At 44.3% G+C, this 16,853-nt stretch overlaps 2 protein-coding genes across 3 annotated transcripts in view; one reads left to right on the plus strand and one right to left on the minus strand.

Annotated features, from left to right (window-relative positions):
* Positions 1 to 16,853, plus strand: part of MAP3K19 (mitogen-activated protein kinase kinase kinase 19) — a 52,767-nt gene that overhangs the window by 24,005 nt on the left and 11,909 nt on the right. The window contains exons 11-13 of the mRNA XM_044303973.1: positions 119 to 2,239; positions 13,587 to 13,730; positions 15,417 to 16,114. Of these exons, the coding sequence (XP_044159908.1) occupies positions 119 to 2,239; positions 13,587 to 13,730; positions 15,417 to 16,114 (2,963 nt within the window). The remainder of the gene's footprint in view (positions 1 to 118; positions 2,240 to 13,586; positions 13,731 to 15,416; positions 16,115 to 16,853) is intronic.
* The window catches only part of CCNT2 (cyclin T2), a 73,781-nt gene continuing 60,868 nt past the window's right edge, over positions 3,941 to 16,853 (minus strand). For both annotated transcript variants that reach the window (XM_044303978.1, XM_044303975.1), the window contains one exon: positions 3,941 to 4,547. In XM_044303978.1, coding sequence (XP_044159913.1) covers positions 4,519 to 4,547 — 29 coding nt within the window. In that variant the 3' untranslated portion in view covers positions 3,941 to 4,518. The remainder of the gene's footprint in view (positions 4,548 to 16,853) is intronic.

Consider the following 16,853-nt stretch of genomic DNA (forward strand, 5'->3'; position numbering starts at 1 on the left):
AAGTGAATAAAAACCTGATTTCATTTTCTGGGATATTGTCAGTATTACAGTACAGAAATGTCCAAAGGAAAAAAAGACGCGTGAAATATTTATTTTTCTCCATTTTCTTTTACTTTAGACTTTTCCACCACTGAGTCATTGCCCTCGAGCCCCTATGCCTACCAGACTGACGCCTTTATCAAAGAGCAGCTCCAGAAATAAAGAAACCAATCGATCAAGCACTGTTTTCCGTTCTGTCCGTTTGAGTGGTGAAGGCCTACCCCGCAATCCTAAGCTTCAGAAACCACTGCAAAACATAGAGGACTTAGTCTTGTCCAGAGATTTACTTCAAGTAAGTGTTGATAGCAGCATTTGTTCTGAAAACCAGCACAGCCACAGGGAAGATCGCTCATCAAAAAGTGCAGAGGATGGAAGCAGGGCTGGGTCTGGAAGAAAAGAGACTGTAGAGAATAGGGAAACGGCAAGGATTCACATAAGCTGTCGAGACCTAAAGCCACTGCTGCATACTAATGGCAAGGCACAGTCAAGAAACTGCGTGGAGACGGCTATATCTCCTTTACACATGGAACAGTTACAACAACATGAATACGGTGAAGGCTTCATGGAAAACAGACCGAGTGAGTTGGAGAAGGAAGCTTTGCTGAGCACAAGAGGAGAGACAAAGCCGGAAATACAAGACAAAAACAGAACAGTTGAAGAAAATCTTGAGACTGTTCCCTCGATCAATGGAGATGCCAAGGAGCAAGCAGAGGCCAAAAACATGAACTCCTCAAAGACGCCAAAAACGGGTCATATTCCTTTTGTACATATCACATTCTCCAAGCAGAAGCCAGAGAGAGATATTAACCATGCTTCAAGCATACAACTTTTCACAAAACGAAAGACAAAACCTGCCTTTTTGCTGCACAATGTGAACATCCTTGCTCAGAAAGGAAATGAGAAGACTAAAAAAATAAGGAAGTCAAGAGTCACGTCTGCTCCCGATAATGCAAAATCCCAAAGACCTCTGTCCAAAAGCAATCGAAGCCATGGGAAGAGTGTTCCCTTACCCACCTTAGTATATTCATCTGTGCCATCACCTTCCAAAGTATCCAAAAAAGCTGCCAGGTCTGCACAAGGAAGCACTGACCGAAGTATCCACCGTTCTCAAACCCACTTGTCTGTCTATTCACAGAAGCGAATAAACTCTCCGAGTAACACTCCCATCCTCCTGAGATCAAAATCTTCCCACGATTTCCAGGGTATAAAATACAGTGATATGTTTGCTGAGATAACATCACAAGAAGGCGATGGTCCAGCCATGTACCAAATGTTCCCATCTTCTGTCTACGTAAGGGCTCCCAACCTAAGTAGAGAAGTCCACTCTGCTTCCTCCACTAAAAGTTGTTCCTCAAAAGGTTCACGTGCCAGTACCTCAAGAGACAGAAGCGCGGGATCTAAAAGACCTAAACTGAAAAGCAAGAAGAATCCATCTGCAACCAGCCTTCATCGCAGAAATTCCTCATCGAAGCTGGAAGTTACGGAGAAGGTTGAAGACAAGATAGAGAACACTGTCATATCTGTTGTGGACTCAGAAACTAAGACTGAAAAACAAAATGGAGACGTTTCGCGGCGTTTGGATGGGATGATGGACACCAGGCAGGAACACCCCGACTTACCCACCATTAACGAAGCCACTATAGAGGACACTGTTAGTGGAAACTTCAAAGGAACCATCAAAATGATAATAGAGCGAAGGTCTAGCAATATGGAATCGAACTGCCCTGAAAACGGGCATAAAGGTCTTCCACAAGAGTCCAGTGAAGTGGGACATGTTAAACAGGACAATGACCTTATCAACAGGACCTACCACAATTCCACAAATGATGCCCAGGCTCCTAAAATTGGAAATACATCTCCACCATCTCAGGAAGTAAATACTACTGAGACACGTCTCCAATTCCAACAAGATGAAGCCTCTGGGTACTGGGTGCAAGATGACAATGATCAGAAAGGAAATTTTGTTGACCCTGAAAGCAATGCAGATGATGCAGATCCAACTTCCCAAAACATCCATGGGTCTCAAAATCTTACAGACAGTGAACATCTAATGGCCGAACTTATTTCTCGCCTGAAAAAGTGGATTGATGAACCATCCATTGGTTCATCGGTGGACGACAGAGATGATGGCGAACAAAGTGTAAGTTCTCGTGAGAGCCAAGAGGTTGATGGCCAGAAAGAAGCATCAAATATACAACAGGTATGTGTCATTATACAGATACCTACTGTTAGGAGTCAACTAGTTTTTGAGGTTTTGCACACATTCATAACCAAATTTTGTTATTGCTCTAATGACTAAAATGAAGTAACTTTCCTACAGTTTTGTAGCTACAGCTGCTGTGTCCACCTATTCATCTCCATGGTAACAGACGACAAACAACCCCTGTGCAGTCAGACCATGTAGTCATACTCCAGGTTATCTGCCCTCCACGTCCTTCAAATATACCAAATGTATGTGAGCAAGAAGTAGGGGGACAAATGGAACAGAGTATGACTGAGGGATCAGACTACACAGGGCTGTTGTCTGTTACTATGGAGACACACACCTGTTGGATATTTTTAATGAAGACTATTTGAAAAGTCAGCTTTTTCATCTTTGATACATTGGATGAAAAAAAAAAAATTTCCAAGGTGTACACCGCTTTCAAAATTTGGGTATAGAAATTCATTTCTCCATGTCTATCGGGGGCAGGTCTCCATGGGCACTGTGCTGCTAGTGATCCTTCTCGTCTGGCTACGCTCAAAAGATAAGAGTTTGTGGTCAAGTTGTCATTAATAGGGTTTATGCACGGCAAAAACGAGTGTATGGCACCATACATCCTCCTCTGTGCACCATATATGCAAAGATCTTTTCTGGAAGTAAGGCTTCGTCATCATACGTCTGTAAATAGAGCCTGATGGCCCATGAAATCGGAGGTCCAAAACCTTGAGGTCTCATGCACTCTATAGAACTTCTGTTATGAGCCCAAAGAAAAGCAGAACCACAATACATTCGTGTGCATAAACACTTTGCTAAAGCATACAGTCATAGGTTTGTACATAGCACTGATAAAAATGTATGGGGCCACATTGTCCTCCTGTTTCACATGGGTGGATCATGTATGAATACTGCAGAAAAATGATGGGTGGCATGCTCCTGTGGATGCTGTAATTACAGAACACTGCTTCTAGAGGAGGTCTACATGAAACAAAGGCACCATATGGTGGCACAACAGGTGCCTATGTCTCCCTAGCTTAGCGTACTTTCACACTAGCGTTTTTGTTTTCTGGTATTGCGTTCCGTCCCAGGAGCTCAATACTGAAAAAAAAACTGATCCGTTTTATCCTAATGCATTCTGAATGGAGAGCGATCCGATCAGGATGTCTTCAGTTCAGTCCCTCTTATGTTTTTTGGCCAGAGAAAATACCGCAGCATGTTTTCGCTCCGACTAAAAATCCTAAAGACTTGCCGGAATGCCGGATGCGGCATTAATTTCTATTGAAATGCATTAATGCCGGATCCAGACCCAAGTGTTTCGGCAAAACGGATCCATTCTTCCCGTCCGCGCAGACCATTAAATCTGTGAAAAATAGATATACAGGATCCGTTTTTCCGGATGACAACCAGAAATACGGATCCGGTATTGTAATGCATTTGTGAGACGGATCCGCATCCGGATCAGTCTCACAAATGCATCCGTTTGCGTCTAGATTGCCGGAACTGCCTCCCGGAATCCTCTGCTGCAAGTGTGAAAGAACCCTTAGAACTTCAAGGACTTCAAGGTTTGGGTTGGGGAGGTGACAAGTCTCACATCAATATTATGGAAGCTAAATTTTGCCCTTCCATATCATGGTCTTTTGAAACCAGTCTAGAACCATTCTGTTCAAAGGAATGAGGGAAAAATAAATAGGTCTGCAATTTGTCATCTTTTATTATACAAAAGATCCAGTTGTTGTCATGCGGAATTGGATATGTAAGAATTAAAGGGTTAATGAAAACCAAAAATCACCAAAAGGGCTATTTTAAAGGGGTGCACTAGCAGACCAATACAATCAAGATGACCTCACCCTGAATCTTATTTCTTTTTTTTTTTTTGCCATGTTTTACATCTTACATCACGTTATCCTGGCTGTTTCGCCACTATTGAGACCAGTTTTTCAATTCCGAAAAACTGTGACAATCAACGTTTGTTTTTGTTCGTTCTCCCCGGTCCGACCTGCAGTGAAGACTTCAATGTAACTTAACTGCAGTTTTTTTTTTTTTTTTTTTATGTTCCAAGGACTGTAAAAAAACATAAAAATAAATAGCCACACAATGTCTGTCTCTGGACTTAATCGATTGATTTAAAAAAAAAACAAAAAAAAAACAAAATTAAAAAATCCCAACTGTGGTCAGTGTAGTCCGAAGGTCCACGCTAGTGGAACTAAATGTTGCTTGCCGTCGTGAGATAGTGCTCCAGGTTTGGTTCCTTTCCTCTCATTGGAATGGGAAGCCGTTCATTACTGTCCAGATTTTCGTTGCAAATTAGCTAAAAAGAGAAAAATAAATAAAATGAATATTAAATAAAATTATAAAATTTCTGTGATAAAAATATTAAACTAAAATGAAACCCTTGAAATCAAACGTACACACATTGTAGGGTTTTGTGCAGCAAGTTAAAAAGGCATAACAAAAAATTAAAAAAAATAAAAAAAAAACACACCCCACACTCACCGATCCCCTCCACTACTATTCCCTTGCTTCCCACCCTGCTGGCTTCCTGGTACCTCTTGACCCTCCTCAGCCAGCGATTGGCTGAGCGGACATTTCCTACGTGTTGAGAGGGACCAGGGAATAGAGACCAGAACTGTGAGAATCAATGGCATCACTTTTTATTTTTTATTTTTGCCAACAATGGGTGGGACTTTTTTTTGTTTACATTTCTTCAATGCATCTTAAGCAGCTATTTTTCATATTTTCTTAAAGGGAACCTGTCATGTGGATATTTGATTATAATCTAACTAATTATATACAATCATTAACTACTAAAAAGTGCCTTAGATGTATTCACTTACTGGTGTGACAGATGGTTACCTCATAATATACACACAAAGATGCCGCATGCTAATGAGCTGATTTGAGTCCAGCGTGATGTCATTGAGTCCAGCATATATTTAATTCAGAGCTATAGCCACTCCCCTGCCCACCTGCTGCTGATTCATATGGAAAATAACTGTCAATCAGCAGCAGGTGGGCGGGGAGAGTCAGGGGTTCATGAATATTCAGGACTCATCATTATCAGCTGGAGCTTTTCCATACAAGACGTTGGCAGATTGACTGGGTCAATTAAAGAAAGTGACCCAGCATTTTGCTAAGAGAATCAGTCACTTATTTATGTTGCCCTTAGTTAGGACATCATAAAACTGGCGACAGGTTCCCTTTAAAGGGGTTATCCCATGAACAGTGGCGACCCTAAAAACAATATATAGGGGAGGGGGGGCACATAAGATACCACAGTCCAAAATTGGGGGGGGGGGGGCACTAATAATGTTCACCACTCAATTATACTACTGAAAAAAAAAAACACGAAATAGGTATATATAAATAAGATTACAAAATACGAGAGTATTTTGGTATGCAGGGATACCTGATGTTTCTTGATGTTAAATCCCTAAGCCGCACTCTTTTCTGCCTCTGCAGGCCCTGCTAGGCTGAAATACACAGGCAGCCAATGGCAGTGCTGCCCTCTCCCTCCCAAATAGCAGCTGAGGTGGGCGGGGGAAGATTTATTTGGCTGCCGACGAGTCCGTAGTGAGGCGGGTGGGCAGTACTTTCAGTTTGGCAAAACTGACAGATCACCGCTGTACTAGCGGCAGACAGCATTTTAAAGGGGAATCAGCGGGCAGTGGCGTAGCGTGGGTTGCCGATGCGCCAGTAACAAGAGCGCCTCCCCCAATGTGCCAGTAAAACTATTGTACATATAAAAAAAAAAACAACTTATACTTACCTCCATGTCAGCGATGCGATGCAGCTTCTTCTGACCTGTGTCCCGAGCTGTACGGCTCAGGCGGTGCGGCCTCTGATAGGCTGCCGGCCTAGTGCCTGCAGCCTATCAGAGGAACAGGGAAGGGACACGCCTCTCCCTGCCCTGCCGCAGCACAGCCGTCTGTATCGCTGTCCTGAGGACGGCGATACAGATGACTATGGAGATGAGCGCAATGGAAGTGCTCATCTCCCTGTGCCCTGTGGCCGCCGCCCCCCCCCACTTCTGAGCAGCTTGGGGGGGGGGGGTGGCAATTGCCCCGTTGCGCCCCCCCCCCCCGGATCCACCAGTGCCATGAAACATATTTGGATGGACATTACATACATTGCTACGAAATACACAGGAGAATACAGCAGCACATACCTCTTACATCCAGGGACATCTCCTGTCATGTAGACTTTCCTTAGTGTCTTCATTCGGAGATTAGTCCGCCATGACACCTCCTTTCAGCCGCGTCTCGTCTCTGCAGAGTTTCACAGAATTTTTTTTTTTAGATTCCACACTTTACCATCATCCTCCCCTTCCTGGTGTCTAAACACAGTCATCCGGCTGCTACCTCCAATACTGAGCTAGTACCATACAGATAGTCCCCCATAATAACAAGCTCCCAAACTGTCCTTAATGGTAATCGTGTTCCCTACAGCAGGTTCCTCAACTCCAGTCCTCAGGGACCACCTGCCGCTCATGTGCTCAGGATTTCCTTAGTATTGAACAGATGATACAATTAGTGTCAGTGTATCAGGACTTACCTCAGGTATTCATTCTGTGGGATACGCTCAAATCATGACCGGCAGGTGGGCCCTGAGCACTGGAGTTGAGGAACACTGCCCCACAGGACCTCCAATAGTATCCCCATTAATATGTGCTCAATAATAAGGCCCCCAGCAGTAACAAGACCCCTCTATAAGATACCCCTATAAGAGCATGCAGTAGTAATAAAGTCCCCTATACTGTCTGCAGTAGTTGTGATACCTCCTGTAGTGGTTCAAGTATTTATAAAGACCCTCTGCAGTGCCCCCTGTAGTTACAATGACCCTCTGTAGTGCCACTAGATAAAAGACCTAACCTCCCCCCGTAGTGCCCATATGTATAATGCCCCCTGTATTATTTTAATATACAGGTCCTTCTTAAAAAATTAGCCAAAAAATTAGCATATTGTGATAAAGTTCATTATTTTCTGTAATGTACTGATAAACATTAGACTTTCATATATTTCAGATTCATTACACACCAACTGAAGTAGTTCAAGCCTTTTATTGTTTTCATATTGATGATTTTGGCCACAGCTCATGAAAACCCAAATTCCTATCTAAAAAAATTAGCATATTTCATCCGACCAATAAAAGAAAAGTGTTTTTAATACAAGAAAAGTCAACCTTCAAATAATTATGTTCAGTTCTGCACTCAATACTTGGTCGGGAATCCTTTTGCAGAAATGACTGCTTCAATGCGGCGTGGCATGGAGGCAATCAGCCTGTGGCACTGCTGAGGTGTTATGGAGGCCCAGGATGCTTCAATGCGGCGTGGCATGGAGGCAATCAGCCTGTGGCACTGCTGAGGTGTTATGGAGGCCCAGGATGCTTCAATGCGGCGTGGCATGGAGGCAATCAGCCTGTGGCCCTGCTGAGGTGTTATGGAGGCCCAGGATGCTTCGATAGCGGCCTTAAGCTCATCCAGAGTGTTGGGTCTTGCATCTCTCAACTTTCTCTTCCCAATATCCCACAGATTCTCTATGGGCTTCAGGTCAGGAGAGTTGGCAGGCCAATTGAACCCAGTAATACCATGGTCAGTAAACCATTTACCAGTGGTGTTGGCACTGTGAGCAGGTGCCAGGTCGTGCTGAAAAATGAAATCTTCATCTCCATAAAGCTTTTCAGCCGATGGAAGCATGAAGTGCTCCAAAATCTCCTCATAGCTAGCTGCATTGACCCTGCCCTTGATAAAACACAGTGGACCAACACCAGCAGCTGACATGGCACCCCAGACCATCACTGACTGTGGGGACTTGACACTGGACTTCAGGCATTTTGGCATTTCCCTCTCCCCAGTCTTCCTCCAGACTCTGGCACCTTGATTTCCGAATGACATGCAAAATTTGCTTTCATCCGAAAAAAGTACTTTGGACCACTGAGCAACAGTCCAGTGCTGCTTCTCTGTAGCCCAGGTCAGGCGCTTCTGCCGCTGTTTCTGGGGAATGCGGCACCTGTAGCCCATTTCCTGCACACGCCTGTACACGGTGGCTCTGGATGTTTCTACTCCAGACTCAGTCCACTGCTTCCGCAGGTCCCCCAAGGTCTGGAATCGGTCCTTCTCCACAATCTTCCTCAGGGTCCGGTCACCTCTTCTCGTTGTGCAGCGTTTTCTGCCACACTTTTTCCTTCCCACAGACTTCCCACTGAGGGGCCTTGATACAGCGCTCTGGGAACAGCCTATTAGTTCAGAAATGTCTTTCTGTGTCTTACCCTCTTGCTTGAGGGCGTCAATGATGGCCTTCTGGACAGCAGTCAGGTCGGCAGTCTGACCCATGATTGCGGTTTGGAGTAATGAACCAGGCTGGGAGTTTTTAAAAGCCTCAGGAATCTTTTGCAGGTGTTTAGAGTTAATTAGTTGATTCAGATGATTAGGTTAATAGCTCGTTTAGAGAACCTTTTCATGATATGCAAATTTTTTTTGATAGGAATTTTGGTTTTTTGTGAGCTGTATGCCAAAATCATCAATATTAAAACAATAAAAGGCTTGAACTACTTCAGTTGTGTGTAATGAATCTAAAATATATGAAAGTCTAATGTTTATCAGTACATTACAGAAAATAATGAACTTTATCACAATATGCTAATTTTTTTAGAAGGACCTGTATATTGGCCCCATCTGTATTATTGTAATAATGGCCCCCACCCTTTCCATATATGATTGCCTCCTTTGTATAATGTTCCCCACCCCCATAGTACCCCCAGTCCATGGCCCCCATCCTTTCCATGTATGATTGCCTCCTTTTATAATATACAGTATAATCCCTGCACCATGTTACACAATGTACATTATATTTCATACACCATGCCGTACAATATACAGTATAACACCTACACTGTGGGGTTATGCTATATATTGTACGGCATGGTACAGGGATTATACTATATATTGTACGGCATGGTACAGGGATTATACTGTATATTGTACGGCATGGTGTATGAAATATAATGTATATTGTATAACATGGTGCAGGGATTATACTGTATATTATGGTGTATGAAATATAATGTATATTGTATAACATGGTGCAGGGATTATAATGTATATTGTACGGCATGGTGTGGAACTGGCTAGAGCTGAAAAGAACCTGGACACCCATGGGATCCCTGCTATGTCCTGATTAAACAAAGCTGACAGAGCCAAAACGTGTACCTTCAAAGTACTACTTGCTAGCCCTAAATGCAGTCCCTTCTGAAGGAACTCAAAATTAGATGAATGGGAGCAGAAGAGGGGGATGTCATTAATCTGGATCTGAGCAAAGTCTAGGAATATTTGCCAAAGCCTAGCATAAATAGCCACCGTCATTTGTTTCCTACTATGAAGGTCGTCCAGATATGGTATGAAGAGAAAATCTTTTTCCCTTATGTGAGCTGCCATTTCTGCAATTATTTTCGTAAATACTCTTGGAACCATGGGACAGGCCAAACGGGAGAACCTGGAACTGAAAATGTCGAAGGTGACCCCCTATTCTCACTGCGACTCTTAGGAATTTTTGATACTCTGGAAAGATTGGGACATGACAATATGCATCTTTGAGATAGAGTATTGCCATGAAACAGTGTGGAGGAAGAAGGTTTATAGCAGATTTTATAGTTTCCATTTTGAACTTTATCTATAAAAAACGGTTCAATATTTTTAGGTTTATTATTTTTTTTACTAAAAACAGGGGAGGAGTAACCCCCCCCCTTGCCTTCATCCGCTTTTCTTACTGGCACTAAGACCGATTTTTCTACTAATTTTAGCACCTTGTTTTCCATGGACGAATTTTCTAGAGCCGAGGCCTGATCTTTTGTAATTAAGAATCTTGCTGGTGGAGACAGACTGAATTCTAGTTTTAATCTGTTGTGAATGGTGTCTAGTATCCATGAACTTGAAGAAATCTGGGACCAGGCAGGAAAAAAAAAATCCAGACTTCTGGCGTCACTGCTGGTCTTGTTTATTTTTGTCTCCAAGGGATTGGTTGAAAAAGTAATTTCTACCTCTCCTTTGGTTCCGAAATCTGTCCTCCTTGGATTTTTAGTCTCCTTGATTACTTCTAAAAGGACGAAAAAGGTGGATGAACCTATTTCTGGGGGGAAAAGAACTCTGAAAGTTTTTCTTTTTTGTCGGCCGCTTTATCTAGAAAGTCATTTAGGGTTGGTCCAAAAAGGTACTCCCCTTCACAAGGAACCCCACATAGTTTATTTTCAGATGGGAAATTTCCCACCCAATTTTTTAGCCAGAGTGCTCTACAGGCCGAGTTAGACAAAGTGTCAGATCTGGCCGCCAGTCTAACAGTCAGCTGAGGCGTCCGCCAAGAAATCAGCTGCTTTTTATTTTATTATATAATAGTTGGCAATGCTGACAAAATCTATTTCTTAATTGATTTTCTAATTCAGAGCCATACAATCAGAGACCGGGCCATACAAGTAGAGGCAATGCTTGCTTGGTCTGAACGAAGAAGTAGATGCTTCCCATGCCCCTTTTAAAAAGGTATCAGCCTTTTTATCCAGTGGGTCCTTTAATATCCCCATATAATCGAAGGGAAGAGCTGTCTTCCTAGATACTTTAGAAATGGCCATGTCTATTCCCGATGCTTTATCCCATGTGGCACAATCTTCCTCTTTGAAGGGATATTTACGTTTAAGATTTTTTGGATATGTAAACTTTTCTGTTAGTTTTTTTCCATTCTCCTTTGATTAAAGCGGAAACATTTTTATGAACCGGAAAGGTCTAGATTCCAGCCCCCCCCAAACATAATATCCTGGATGGACCTGGGTTCTTTTGTCTCTTCAATGCCCATAGTTGAACGTACGGCTTTTAGGAGTTTCTCTGTGTCTTCTATAGGGAAACAGGGTCTACCACTAATTTCACGATAGGGATGAATCATCAGACTGGATATATAATGAGGAATGCATGTCGCCTTCATCAGAATCAGACGAATTATGTTCCTGTATAGGATCATGTCTTCTAATTCTATAATTTTTTTTTTTAGATAATGTAGAATTACCTTACGATTTGACTGGTGCCTGAAGACATTTGTAAAAAGATGGGGATTCCTCAGCCACTGTTTTATCAATACATGGCTGACACATCCTCTTCTCCCATTCAGATGACAACCCAGTTTTTACAAAGAACACATTCTTTATTCTTCCTTTTTGTTACCACTTTCCTAGGTTTTGTCTGTAACACATTAGTATAAGTGCATCAGCGGAGAGAAGCAAACATTATGCGCCGAGCACTCACCTCCTCAGAGGTACCAAGGCTGGAGGGACTGCAGACTCTTCCACGTGCTTGTCCTCCTCCATGCTGCTTCTGTTACGGCACCAGCGCTGCTAGGATGCCGGCTATCCCTCCAGAATGTGCCCTTCTCATAGGCGCTTCTGTGATGTCACACTTGACGCTGTGCGCCGGTCATGTGACACATGCCGCTCTCTCCGGCCTAACTGCTTGCCAGAAGCTCCTCCTCCTCAAGTCCGTGCCTCTAGCGCATCACCGATGCCGCCAGGTACTGCATGCTGCAGCACACAAAGCACTCCCTCCGGAGTTTTGCTGTGCCTCCGCCCGTCCCTTTCAGCACACCAGAGATGCCGCAATATAATCCCGGGAATGGCAGGTACGATGGGGAGAAATGCAGCCCACTATAGGGGTCAGCGTAGGAGCACCACCAGAGGGAGGGAACATGAAAAGGGAAAGAAACTGCAGGCTTCCCCAGAGACCGGAAACCACACTGAATGGGAGGAGAGTGTCCGCCCTTTTATTCTGCAGGTTTCCTGTCTGTGGGCGGCGGATCCTCTCTCTCATGGTGCTGTCATGGGCGAAAGGGAAAATAAGAAATTAAGTGGCGCTGTACAGATACATTTTATTGACTGGCTCAGTGGCTATACAAAATTTTTAATGACATGCAATTACAAAAGTATTCAGATCCAGGTGCTGGTTTTAAAACTGTAGAATATTTTTCGTGGGACAACCCCTTTTAAATATATCACTCCCTGCAATCGCTCATTTTGTAATATGTGATTAGCTGTACAGCCCTTCTCTTCAGATCATGTGAGCCCGTCCATAACCCACTTTCTTCCGGTGGCGTTGCGTCCACTGGCTTTCTCTGAGTCTTTGTGTTTCTCCCTGGTCCTGGCTGCATCTGATTTTACATGGGAGGGGAGTATGCGGCATCATCAAGATCCGGTGTGTTGGGGAACGCAGATCTGATGATGCTGCCATGTAAATCAGATGGGCAGGGAAGCAGCCAGGACCAGGCGGAAACATGAAGACGCAGAAGCAAAACCATCGGACGCAACGTCACCAAAAGAAACACACACAGGGCTACAGGCAAGGTTGCGGGATTGGCATGATCTGAAGAGAAGGGCCATATAGGTAATATTATGCGATGAGACCATTAACCGCAGGGTTGAGAAAAACTGGACAATCCCTTTAATTAAAAATATACATTGTGTCTGCTGCTCCTATACAGACCTGTGTGTCTCCATGGTTACAGACTACAACCAATCCTATGTGTAGGGCGACTGCAGTCGTCATGTTCCCTTCTAGAGTTGAGCAAAGCAAACTTCGGATGCTTCATCCCAAGTCACGTTGTTTAAAACTTTGGAATACTTTACGGAGATTCGTCTCCGTACAGTATTAGGATGTAAGTTGCACGTTGAATAACTTCGGCTCAATAAAGTCGCACATACTTCCTTGAATAACTTCGGTAATTGATTTTTAAAGTGGAAAACAACTTTAAAACCAAACTCTGCTTCGGTTCAGACTAGTACCTTGGAACCGAAGCAGAGTTCAGTTTAAAGTTTTAACAAAGTTATTCAACGAAGTATGTGCGACTGCGATGAGCCAAAGTTATTCACGGAGCCCATACATTCTAATACTGTACGGAGACGAATCGCCGTACAGTATTATTGCAAAGTTTTGACTGAAGCGACTTTGGATGAAGCATCCGAAGCTCCCGTCTCTGCAACGTGTAGACATACAGACACATGGGTGTGCATATATCGGCTGTATTACATAAAATTCGTTAGTTTTTTTTCCAAAAAGTTGCATTACGCTTCATTTTAGATGCACTGGAGCAATTAAAACCATGTAGGGTAGAACTACTATGTGCAAATATAAATGTATAGACTCCCACTGCACCGCATTAATGGCTCGTGTCAACCCAGCCGCGTTCACATCTCGGCGTGGCAGATCCAGATTATTCCATATACTGGCGTCAATGTACGGTCTGACCCGCATTCGTATATTACATTCTGCCCTCCTCGTCCTGCGCTGGTGTCAGATAGGACTAACAGGACGATTCTCTCTCTTCAGGTCAGCACCGACCCGAGTCTGACCGACCGAAAATCACAAGTCATTTGTTCCAACCCTCCTGCAAATCACTCAGGACTCCACCACAACGAGAGCTCCATCCACTGGATCAAGGGGGAAGTGCTGGGGAGAGGAGCGTACGGCACGGTAAACTCTGTTACCATGGCGATTACTTCTTCTATTACTATCACTATGGAAGCGCAAGTCTTGTCTGCATACATTGTATATCATTGCTTCAAATCTGACAACTGTAATTCCACCGATTTTTAACCCTTCACACGTCCACAGATTTTTAACCCTTCACACGTCCGTCAGAATGCAGAACGGGTGCAGACCCATTAATGCTCTATGGGGCAGGAATGGATGCGGACAGCACACAGTGTGCCGTTTGCATCCGCATTTCCGGAGCGCGCCCCCCCCCATTGTCCGGTCTGCAATTGCAGACAAGAATAGGCAGTTCTATGGGGGTGCCGGGCGGGTGTATTGCGGATCCGCAATACACTACGGACGTGTGAATGGACCATTAAAGGGATTCTCTGCTTTGGACAACGGGGGCCACACAGAATGCATCGAGGGCTGCAGGTTGTGCACCCCAGCTATACGTTAGAATATTTGGCCCACGCTGGTGAATATATACATTTATACTGGTGGAGGGTCATCTCCATAAATAAAAAAAGACCAGAACATGTTGAAATGCAACTGCCCGATCCTTATCCCCCTTGACGAATATCAGCGGAGAGTCGGGAGGCCCCCATATGTGTTACATATTCAGCGGATCCTGCAAAAATCACCTGTTCCAGCCACTATGTATGGCCAGCTTTATTCTTCAACACAGGAATCAGCAACCATAGGCCCACCACCAACTACAACTCCCACAATTCTCCAGGCAGCGCTCCAAATAAATATCACAATATAACATTTCAGGTCACACTAAGCTTTCCTCATATTAGAAGCTTGAGAATAGCTCAGTGCCAGCTGAAACGTCACAACGTACTCCTTTCCGGGTGTTCATGGGCAGAGGACCAAATACCAAGGGGTTGTCTCACTTCAGTAAGTTGCATTTATCACGTAGAGAAAGTTAATACAAGGCACTTACTAATGTATTGTGATTGTCCATGTTGCCTCTTTTGCTGGCTGGATTCATTTTTCCACATTATACACTACTCGTTTCCATGGTTACAGACAACCCTGCACAATATAGGAAAAAGCACTAGCCTTTGTGCGCTCCCATGGTCCAGGCCACCAGAGAGGCTGATGCTTTTTCCTATAGTGTGCAAGCACGACCACCACTGACTGATTGCAGGGTGGTCTGTAACCATGGAAACGAGCCGTGTATAATGTTATGGAAAAATAAATCCAGCCAGCAAAGTAAACAATATGGATAATCACAATACATTAGTAAGTGCCTTGTATTACCTTTCTCTACATAATAAAGGCAACTTACTGAAGTGAGACAACCCTTTTAAAGGTTACTTCCTTAAAGGTATTCTTTACTTTGGACAATCCCTACTTTTTTGGGGGGGAAAATGTCCCATGAAAATAGCTTGATCAAAGAGTCCTCCTGCAGGGTTTCTCTGCAATCAGCTATGATCTGCAGTTAAACCTGGCAGTAGGTGTTCAATTTCCCAGCAGCGCCACCACAGGAGAAATCAAGTATTGCACAACACCCATTCAAATCAATAGGTTGAGTGAGAGATGCTCTTTATAAATGCTGACCACTTTGAGTGACAGATAAGGACCCGTTTCTACAAACCCTGAATTCCATAACAGAGTATACGACAATGGGTTTATAAACTGGATGGTGTAATGGAGTGTATTATGGTCTGATTTTAGGTCTACCGTGGTCTCACAAGTCAAGGGGAGCTCATTGCTGCAAAACAGGTGATGTTACATGGCTCAGACCCCGAGGTGGCCGAAAAAGAATATAAGAAGCTGCAGGAGGAGGTGGACTTGTTAAAAACTTTGAAGCACACCAATATAGTCGGATACTTAGGGACATCCTTTGAGGACAGGGTGGTGACCATCTTTATGGAGTATGTCCCCGGAGGCTCAATTTCCAGCATTTTGCGCCATTTTGGTCCACTGCAAGAGGATGTGATCCGGAGGTACACGAGGCATATCTTGCAGGGCATTTCTTATCTGCACAAGAACAGAGTTGTGCACAGAGACATCAAAGGGAACAATGTCATGCTGATGCCAAACGCGGTCATAAAACTCATCGATTTTGGCTGCGCAAAACGTCTTAATGGCCTGAACCTAAATGGGACCCATGGGGAAATGCTGCAGTCAATGCACGGTACGCCATACTGGATGGCACCAGAAGTGATTAGCGAGTCTGGGTATGGAGAGAAGTCGGACATTTGGAGTATTGGATGCACGGTCTATGAAATGGCGACTGGGAAGCCGCCCCTGGCTCACATGGAGAGGATGGCGGCCATGTTTTATATTGCTGTAGAGAAAGGACTTTTGCCAACCCTTCCAGATCACTTCTCTAAGAAAGCGAGAGATTTTGTCAATCTGTGCTTAACCAGGTAAGTAACCTTGTCAGCCTTAGTATATAATGGCAGTCCATGCGGCTATGGACATTGGAGAGGGCGGCCACAGCCATGGTAGGTCTTATCCCCCTTTATTTTTTACAAGGTGGCGAGGACCTGGGCAGGACTCCCCTCTCCAGGGCAAAGTGTTCACCACATATCTTTACAGCAGTCAGAGCTCCAAATCCCCTGCACTGAATTAAAACAACCTGGCTGCCTGAGGTCAGCACTAAAGCAGCATTTACACTGCCTGAACATCAGGTAGATCATCGCTAACACGTGTTCGTAGGAACGCTCGTTAGCGATGATCTTCCAGTGTAAATGTGCCGCTGATCACCCGATGAACGAGCGAAACGCTCGATTATCATCGGGTAATGCGGTCACCTAAATAGTCGTTTGCTGGCAGCAAATCGGGCCGTCTAAACAGCCTCTGCTGCTGACAAGTAAGTATTCTGTATGGGGATGAGCGATGGCATTAGTGATCGCTCCTCCCCCATACTGTGGAGGAGATCGCTGCATTAAAATGCAACAGTCTCCAAACACTTTCTTCCTGACAATCGTCTGCTCAATTGAGCATTGTAAAGGGGCCTTAGGGCTCATGCACACGACCGTATGCCTTCCGAGACATACAGTCCGTGAGCGGGCCATGTGTCCCAGAGCGGCATACATCGTGCGCACGGGAGCGCTATGATGCTGTGTGCATCGGGCCGCCCACTGGGCTATTGTCCCGCACTGA

The sequence above is a fragment of the Bufo gargarizans genome, chromosome 8, assembly GCF_014858855.1.
Source record: "Bufo gargarizans isolate SCDJY-AF-19 chromosome 8, ASM1485885v1, whole genome shotgun sequence".
NCBI lineage: Eukaryota > Metazoa > Chordata > Amphibia > Anura > Bufonidae > Bufo > Bufo gargarizans.